This window comes from Colletes latitarsis, unplaced genomic scaffold, assembly GCF_051014445.1.
Source record: "Colletes latitarsis isolate SP2378_abdomen unplaced genomic scaffold, iyColLati1 scaffold0013, whole genome shotgun sequence".
Taxonomy (NCBI): Eukaryota; Metazoa; Arthropoda; class Insecta; order Hymenoptera; family Colletidae; genus Colletes; species Colletes latitarsis.
Genome location: NW_027488368.1, coordinates 8852267 through 8861272, shown reverse-complemented (window position 1 = coordinate 8861272; position 9006 = coordinate 8852267). Strand labels below are relative to the sequence as shown.

Sequence of the window (9006 nt, the reverse complement as noted above, 5' to 3'; positions counted from 1 at the left end):
ACCTCGCAAGGCACCAGTTGCGAGGAACGCTCAACAATCGTCTACGCGACATTGTACCGTCCAGCCAGGGAACAATGACGCAGTAGTCGACATCGGAGCACGAGCTTTGGGAATTATAATATGCCAAATTAGAGATGCCGATACACGCCCGAACAGCCAGGGAACGTGCCAAAATTAATCAACAAACAAATCGCTATGGGACAACCCGGGCCGAGGCCGCTCGACCTTCCAATCCTTCGATACTTACATGCCGTTTCCCGACCGAATCGCGACTGTTCCCGTCCTTCTCGTAATCACCGCGCTTATCTACCTATTTCCCCACTCCAAATGAATCCACCACCACGAAAATTGTAAATGAAACGAAAACGAAATTTGTACTTATATTAGTGATCAAACCAGCAGACGTGTTAAACAATTAAACCTAAAAACTTATTAATTGTGTTGTCAACAAATTCCCCCTCCCGTGTCTGAGATGTCTTACTCAGCACTAATATCCATGGGTTTCAGCACAATTAATTTCGAAACTGGTCTAATAATTTTGCCTTTCGTTGTCTTAATTTCGGCCACCCGTACTCGCCCGTCCCTTCCAGGAAACGTGGTTGTGACTATTCCGCGTGGCCATATGTTTCTAGGCAGCTGAGAATCAACAATGAGGACCAAGTCTCCTACTGCTAGGGGTTGCACCTCTTGATGCCAGCGACGCCTTTTTATCAGTGTGGGAAGATATTCTTTGACCCAACGCGACCAGAAATGATCAGCTAGGTTCTGTGCTATCCTCCACTGCTTGCGTAAATTTTGGCCTTCTCTGCCGCCTAGTCCCACTGCCAATGGGTTAATAGAAGATGTTCCAATCAAAAAATGGTTTGGTGTTAAACTTTCTCCATCTCTGTGGTCTACGGATACGGATGTTAGTGGCCTACTATTTACAGTATGTTCAGCCTCTGCTAACATCGTGGCCAGCGTTTCCTCACGAGGTGCCCTTTCTTTCAGGATGATTCTCAGGGTGATTTTGACCGACTTAACTAAACTTTCCCAACAACCACCCATATGAGGAGCCCCCGGAGGAATAAAACGCCACTCCACGCCCTTGCTCATAGCTCTATCCCTCAGCGTATCGCAGTCTAAGTCCGTTACAAGCCTTTTCAATTCGGCGTGAGCTCCTCTTAAGTTGGTACCATTGTCTGAATATATTATAGTCGGGAACCCACGCCGAGCGGCCATACGCGAAAGAGCCATAATCGTAGCATCCGTTGTCAAAGTGGATGCTATTTCAATATGGATAGCTCGGATATTCAAACAAGTAAATAATACGCCCCATCGTTTCTCGCGCCTCCTACCTACCGTGACTTCCATAGGACCAAAATAATCAATTCCACAATTGGTGAATGGTCTTACATGATGATCTATTCGCACGCTTGGCAGATCTGCCATCCGAGGTATTTGCGGTGTTTTCTTATTCATACGACATACTTGGCATCGACTTGCAACAGTTTTTACAGTTGGTCGTAATCTTAAAATCCAAAACGATTGCCTCAATTCGTTGACCACCGTCTCCGTACTGCCATGATTTGCCTTTTGATGATAGTGTAATATCAGAAGGCGTGTATATCGGTGACCTCCATCCAATATTACTGGTTCTTTCATAGTGTGCGGTACCCCTTCGGCTGCCGATATTCGCCCACCGAGCCGAATGAGTCCGACTTCATCCAAAAATGGTGTTAATTGATGTAGTCGGCTTTTACAGCTTATTACTCCTCCATGGTTTAATGTATGCAATTCTTCTGAAAAACTATCTCGCTGACACTGGGCCGACCATTTTCTCACTGCCCACTGTACATGTACATTAGTTAATGGGACCTTCTTCTTAGCTAAGCAACATTCACTGAAAACTAGTAGCCAAGCTGTGCTGCGGATTAACCGAAACCATGAAGAAAATCGCTCAATTTGAGGTAGCTCCAATCTTCCAAAGTCCACATTTGCTCCTACAAACTCCGGCCTAAGTTCTTCTCTAGGACCTGGCACGGTGGTTCTTGGTTGGGCATGCCAAAAACGTTCATTATTGCGCAAAAATTCTGGTCCCGAAATCCATCTGGATTTCTCTAAGGGCATTGGACCGTTTTCGCGCGTTGCGTCGTCGGCTGGATTCTCCTTTGAGGGAATCCATTGCCATTCGTTCTGACTAGTTAGGTCATCTATTTCACCCAAACGATGAGCCACAAACGCTTTGTACGTTCGGTAATCCGACCGCAACCAACTTAACACTGTGCACGAGTCCGTCCAAAAAACTCTTTTGGTTATTTTCCTGCTATGTTCTTGTTGTACGGTACGAGCTATGCGACTGGCAAGCAATGCGGCTTGTAGTTCTAGACGCGGGATAGAAATGGGTTTCAATGGGGAAACACGACATTTGCCCAAAATAAATGTGACGGTTGTTATTCCATCTTCGTATACGTCGCGCCAGTAGGCCACTCCTGCATACGCCTTTTCACTGGCGTCACAAAATACATGAAGCTCTGTAGCACAAATAGTCGCATTTCGCTGCAAGTAGCAACGGGGTATGGAGAAGTGTTTTATATGTTGCAGATCTTGGATCCATCTCTTCCATTCTACGTATTCAGTATCCTTCAACACTTCGTCCCATGCGATAGTGCTACGCCAGCTGTTCTGCAGTAGAATTTTACTTCTAATAGTAAAGGGACTAAGAAATCCGTAGGGGTCGAACACGGACATAATCACGCTTAACATTTGTCGTTTGGTGGGTTTCTGTTCTCCAGTTAATATTTCCCGCTGAATTCGTTTCAGACTCAAGTTGAAGGATAGCCTATCTTCGTCAGGATTCCATTTAATGCCTAACACCCTTTCCGTCGGATGTTGATCAAACGCGAGATTTACTTTCAAACGTGACCGTTTCTCGCTGGGCAGACTGTCTAATACCATTCGGCTATTGCATGTCCAATTTCGTATGTCGAAACCACCTCTGCGATGAATTTCAGTAACTTCGCGAATAAGTTTAACGGCTTCTTCAATAGTGTCAGCACCATCGATGTAGTCGTCCATGTAGTGATATTTCATTATGGCTTCCGCTGCTTTAGGGTATTCCAGTTCCAATTCTTTTGCATTAACGTTCTTGACAAACTGAGCTGAGCAAGGTGAAGATGTCGCGCCGAATATCAGGAAAGTCATTACATATACGTCTGGTTCCTTGGCTCTGTCCATCCCACGCCATAGAAAATGTTGTGCGAACTGGTCTTCCGGACGTATTTTTATTTGAAGGAACATTTCCTTGATGTCCGCGGTAAAGGCAATACGTTTCTGTCGAAATCGAAGTAATGATCCTAACAGCGAATTAAGCATGTCTGGTCCCGGCAGCAGTGCATCGTTCAAACATGTCCCATGGTATACTGCCGCGGCATCGAACACAACGCGTAATTTTTCTGGTTTATTTACATTTCTTACTCCAAAATGCGGTAGGTACCATACTCGCGTATCGTTTACTACAGGTAGAATTACTTTAGACGCGTAACCACAATCTAGAAAATGTTGAATTTGTTCACAATATTGTGCCGCAAATTTAGGATCTTTATCCATCTTACGCTCCAGGCTTTTAAGTCGAGTCACTGCGTATTGCTTATTATTCGGAAACTCAATCGCATCAGACCTCCATAACAATCCTGTTTCCCATCGATCATTTACCCTTCGCGTTGTTTTCTTTAATATTTTCTCCGCTCGCACGATTAACACGTTATTCCTCGGTTTTTCACTAACGCCTAGGGATTCTATATTAAAATGGTGTTTGACCAGCTCGTTTAGCCGACTGTCACGGAAGTGATTATTATTTCGTTCTCTCATTTCAGTTAACTGCAGCATAGTTAATTCGTTTTCTTCGTTTGCACCGCATGGCAAATGCCCATGTATCGTCCACCCAAGATTTGTGTATGATGCTACTGGTGCTTGTCTCCCCGACTCCCTTACTTCAAGTGATGTAATCAAATCCCAATGATCTTGACCTATCAAAATTTCCGGGGTCACGTTAGAATAACCTTCGATGTTTAAATCTTTTAAGTGTCGATGCTTCTTTACTTCGCTCACGTGTAATGTCTGAGAGGGCAGTGATAAACTCCGTATTGTTCTAGCTACTATCTGAAAGGTCTTTACACTGTTTTTGCCTCTAATATCAAAATCGACGCTTTTACTTTTCATCGAAACGGTTCCCATTCCCCCTACTCCTCTTAACTGTAAAAAAGTTGGTCTACCTGCTGACCCGATTTTATTCGCTGCCGATGCGTCAACTAAAGTTATTGTGGATCCTTCATCCAAGAGGGCATATGTCTGTAAATCCCCGCGTGCTCCGGTGATTACTACTGGCACTACTTTCAAGAGGATTCCCTTACAGCTCGTCTGTCAAGTATTTGCAGTAACTTCTACCGACTCCGAGCTTCCAGGTACCGGAGATAGCGGTAAATTATTCCTCACCACTGTGGTACTCGTTGAACGCCCATTTGCGTGTAGAAGTTTATGATGGGCCCGTTTACACGTCGCAAATCCGCACCCTTTAGCTCCGCAACGAATACTACGATGTCTTCCTACCAGGCATCGGAAACATACTCCTTTCTGTCGCGCCCATTCCCATCGTTGGGGTACAGCTAAGCTACTAAATCGTCGGCAACCGGTAACCATATGATTTTCCGTTAAACAGTAATTGCAACGACTAATTACTTTCCTGTTGGGCGAAAGTATCTTTGAACTATCCGTTGTTGCTGTTAAAACGGTTGCTTTAGATTCTGCAGTGCGTTTAGTCTTATCGCGTATGTACAGTTTTCCTTCTCGTGGGTACCGAACGTTAGGAGTTATTAAGTTACTAGTCCCAGCTTTGCAAGCAATCTCAGCTTCAAAAAATAGGAATTTTGCAAGTACAACTAATTTAGGCTCATTTCCTTCATTATTCTCATTCAAGAACCTATTATATTGGTAAATCATGTTCATTGGTAATTTTCGCAGTATCTCCGAATTCAAGTCGGGACTCTGCAGATAACCAATGTGATTAACTGCTTGCAAAGCCGCTACGCAGTTCTTAACTGTGGTAGCAAACGTCACCAGGTTTCCACCTATACCGCCAATACGGGGAAGATTCTTTATGTCTTCGACAATCTTTGTAGCTACGACGTCGGGGTTACCGAACCTTAGTTCTAGGGTCTCCATTATTTGACGTACGTCGCTTGCCGTCACCATAAGAGACGCTACTGCATCGCGTGCCGGACCACGCAGACACGCATACAACCGCGAAACGTTTTCTTCTTCGGAATATCCTCCCTTCTGCGTCGTCAAATCGAACACACGTTTAAATCTTGCCCATTCCACAGTGTCTCCATTAAATATCGGTAGCTCCCCCTTAGATGTTAAACGGTTTAATAATTGTCGCGATGAATCTCCCGTTGCTGATCTACCCTGGATGGCCTCAATTGTGCGGCTCAAAACATCTGTCAGTTTTGAAATTCCAGAAGTTTCATTCCTCTGCATGTTCGGAACACTGTCTACCGCGCGTTGATAATGGCTGGATGCGGCTGTCGCATTTCGTTCCGCTTGATCTGCTTGGCCGCCTATTTGTCGCGTGTAATTGTTAACTGACGTCTCTCGATGGTTATCGGTGAAATTAGATACGTGAGCCGATGACTTCTCGAGCCAGGCGCGTATCGAGCGATTAGTGTTGTTGTCTTGACTACATCCCTGGTTTGCGTCTGGACGTGGTACTAAGGAACTTCGATCACTACTTCCACCATTTGTCCCTTCCTCCAGTTGAGCTATCTCTAACTCTAACCTCTCGTCAATCAATTCCAGTTCAACCTTTTCCTTTTCTTCGAGCAACTTTCGACGAACCTTCGCACGCTGTTCCGCCGCTTGAATTTCCAATCGCCTCTTTCGAAGCGACGATGAAGTTGAAGCGGCTTGCGAGGCCACCGAGTGCACGGTGCCACCTGCTGGATTTGGCTGCGATGCTAGCACGGCAGAATCTCGTAGACCTGCTTCCTCGTCTGGTTGCTCCACAATAGCACGTTTCCCACGCAGTGGGTGACAGGCAGGCCGTCCCGATCGTGTAGCCATTCCAGTCCTGGTTGTAAGTGGACGTCCTCTGCTTCCCCCTGGTCGACTCGATTTCGAGCGTTTCGTCGATGACATAGTAGCACTCGATATGTGTTGCAGAAAACACGAAATAAACCACGATAAATGATACAATGCTAGAACATTGGATCTTCCACAGCCTTCAAGCATTCTCCGAAACATACACCAATTATCACCGCAGTTACCCCAAACGTCCCGGCCCCCATCGCCCACAGATCGCTGGCTCATATCCGGCTCGAAGGACCATTGTTTACCATCGACCCACGGGCGAAAGGGAGCAGGGATCAGATGGGAGTACAGACAAAACAGGCAATACTTTGTATGTCATAGATTTATTCAGGAATTTTACAATTTCTTGTTCCTTATATCTCTTAGGTATTCGAAAGTCGATCAGCGTGCCGACCCCGAATGCCGTCCCATTAGCGATTTGAAAGTTTTACCATATTGTCATAGTGACCACCGATTAATGCCAAAACCAAATCCGGAACTCTTGCCATCGAGTTCACCCATGCACTCGACCTCGCAAGGCACCAGTTGCGAGGAACGCTCAACAATCGTCTACGCGACATTGTACCGTCCAGCCAGGGAACAATGACGCAGTAGTCGACATCGGAGCACGAGCTTTGGGAATTATAATATGCCAAATTAGAGATGCCGATACACGCCCGAACAGCCAGGGAACGTGCCAAAATTAATCAACAAACAAATCGCTATGCCGCTTCCCGACCGAATCGCGACTGTTCCCGTCCTTCTCGTAATCACCGCGCTTATCTACCTATTTCCCCACTCCAAACCACCACGAAAATTGTAAATGAAACGAAAACGAAATTTGTACTTATATTAGTGATCAAACCAGCAGACGTGTTAAACAATTAAACCTAAAAACTTATTAATTGTGTTGTCAACAAAGTATGTGAAAAATGCGAAAGTATGACCCTGATGTGGGCAAATCCCAGACCTATCCCAGACCTGACTTGCATTGTCCTCTAAAATATTGATCGAAACCAGGTTTAATTGACTGCTTCAGTGTGGTACCACATTACTACGTGATCCAATCCAGAAATAGCCCAGGATCTAGCCATGAAGTATGAGAAATATGCGAAAGTATGAGCCTGATGAGGGCAAATCCTAGACCTAACCCAGACCTAACATGCGTTATCATCTAAAATATTTATCAAGACCTGGTTTAATTGATTGTTTCAGTGTGGTACCACATTACTACGTGAACCATACCAGAAAAAACCCAGGATCCGTTCAACAGGTATCTGAAGAATGCGAAAGTATGAGTCTGATGAGTGAAAATCTCAGGGCTAACCTAGACCTAACATGCATTATCCTCTAAAATATTGATCCAAACCAGGTTTAGTGGACTGTTTCAGTGTGGTACCACTTTACTACGTGATCCAAAGCAGAAAAAACCCTCGATCGGGTCAACATGTTTGTTAGAACTGCGAAAGTATGACCCTGATGAGGGCAAATCCCAGGCCTAACCCAGACCTAACATGCGTTATCCTCAAAAATATTTATCAAGACCAGGTTTAACTGAATGTTTCAGTATGGTACCACATTACTACGTGAACCATACCAGAAAAAACCCAGGATCCGTACAACAGGTATCTGAAGAATGCGAAAGTATGAGTCTGATGAGTGAAAATCTCAGGGCTAACCTAGACCTAACATGCATTATCCTCTAAAATATTGATCCAAACCAGGTTTAGTGGACAGTTTCAGTGTGGTACCACTTTACTACGTGATCCAAAGCAGAAAAAACCCTCGATCAGGTCAACATGTATGTTAGAACTGCGAAAGTATGACCCTGATGAGGGCAAATCCCAGGCCTAACCCAGACCTAACATGCGTTATCCTCTAAAACATTTATCAAGACCAGGTTTAATTGATTGTTTCAGTGTGGTCCCACATTACTACGTGATCCAAACCAGAAAAAACCCAAGATCCGTGCAACAAGTATGTGAAGAATGCGAAAGAATGAGTCTGATGAGTGAAAATCCCAGGCCTAACCTAGACCTAACATGCGTTATCCTCAAAAATATTTATCGAAACCTGGTTTAATCGACTGTTTCAGTGTGGTACCACATTACTATGCGATCCAAACCAGAAAATAGCCCAGGATCTATCCATGAAGTATAAGAAATATGCGAAGGTATGAGCCTGATGAGGGCAAATCCTAGACCTAACCCAGACCTAACATTCGTTATCCTCAAAAATATTTATCAAGACCAGGTTTAACTGAATGTTTCAGTATGGTACCACATTACTACGTGATCCATACCAGAAAAAACCCAGGATCTGTTCAACAAGCATGTGAAAAATGCGAAAGCATGAGTCTGATGAGGGCAAATCCCAGACCTATCCCAGACCTAACTTGCGTTATCCTCTAAAATATTGATCGAAACAAGGTTTAATCGACTGTTTCAGTGTGGTACCACACTACTACGTGAACCAAACCGGAAAAAACCCAGGATCTGTTCAACAAGCATGTGAAAAACGCGAAAGTATGAGCCTGATGAGGGCAAATCCCAGACCTATCCCAGACCTAACATGCGTTATCCTCTAAAATATTGATCCAAACCAGGTTTAATGGACTGTTTCAGTGTGGTACCACACTACTACGTGATCCAAACCAGAAAAAACCCAGGATCTGTTCAACAAGTATGTGAAAAACGCGAAAGTATGAGCCTGATGAGGGCAAATCCCAGACCTATCCCAGACCTAACTTGCGTTGTCCTCTAAGATATTGATGGAAACCAGGTTTAATTGACTGTTTCAGTGTGGTACCACTTTACTACGTGATCCAAAGCAGAAAAAACCCTCGATCAGGTCAACATGTATGTTAAAACTGCGGAAGTATGACCCTGATGAGAGCAAATC

General features: G+C 44.5%; 1 protein-coding gene across 1 annotated transcript; it reads right to left on the bottom strand.

Moving 5' to 3' along the window:
* Positions 1-477: 477 nt before the first annotated feature.
* LOC143350668 (uncharacterized) lies at positions 478-6099 on the bottom strand. The gene is made up of 2 exons (XM_076782690.1): positions 4717-6099; positions 478-4140 (listed from the first exon to the last, which is right to left on the bottom strand). The coding sequence occupies exons 1-2, from the start codon at positions 6097-6099 to the stop codon at positions 478-480; spliced, it is 5046 nt and encodes a 1681-aa protein (XP_076638805.1).
* Positions 6100-9006: the final 2907 nt, after the last annotated feature.

Excerpts from the sequence above, each read along its gene's own strand:
- LOC143350668 (XM_076782690.1), bottom strand. The coding sequence starts at position 6,099 with ATGGCTACACGATCGGGACGGCCTGCCTGTCACCCACTGCGTGGGAAA. Across the intron at positions 4,141-4,716 it reads TACTTTCGCCCAACAGGAAA|ATAGTAGCTAGAACAATACG; the intron begins GTAATTAGTCGT and ends AAGACCTTTCAG.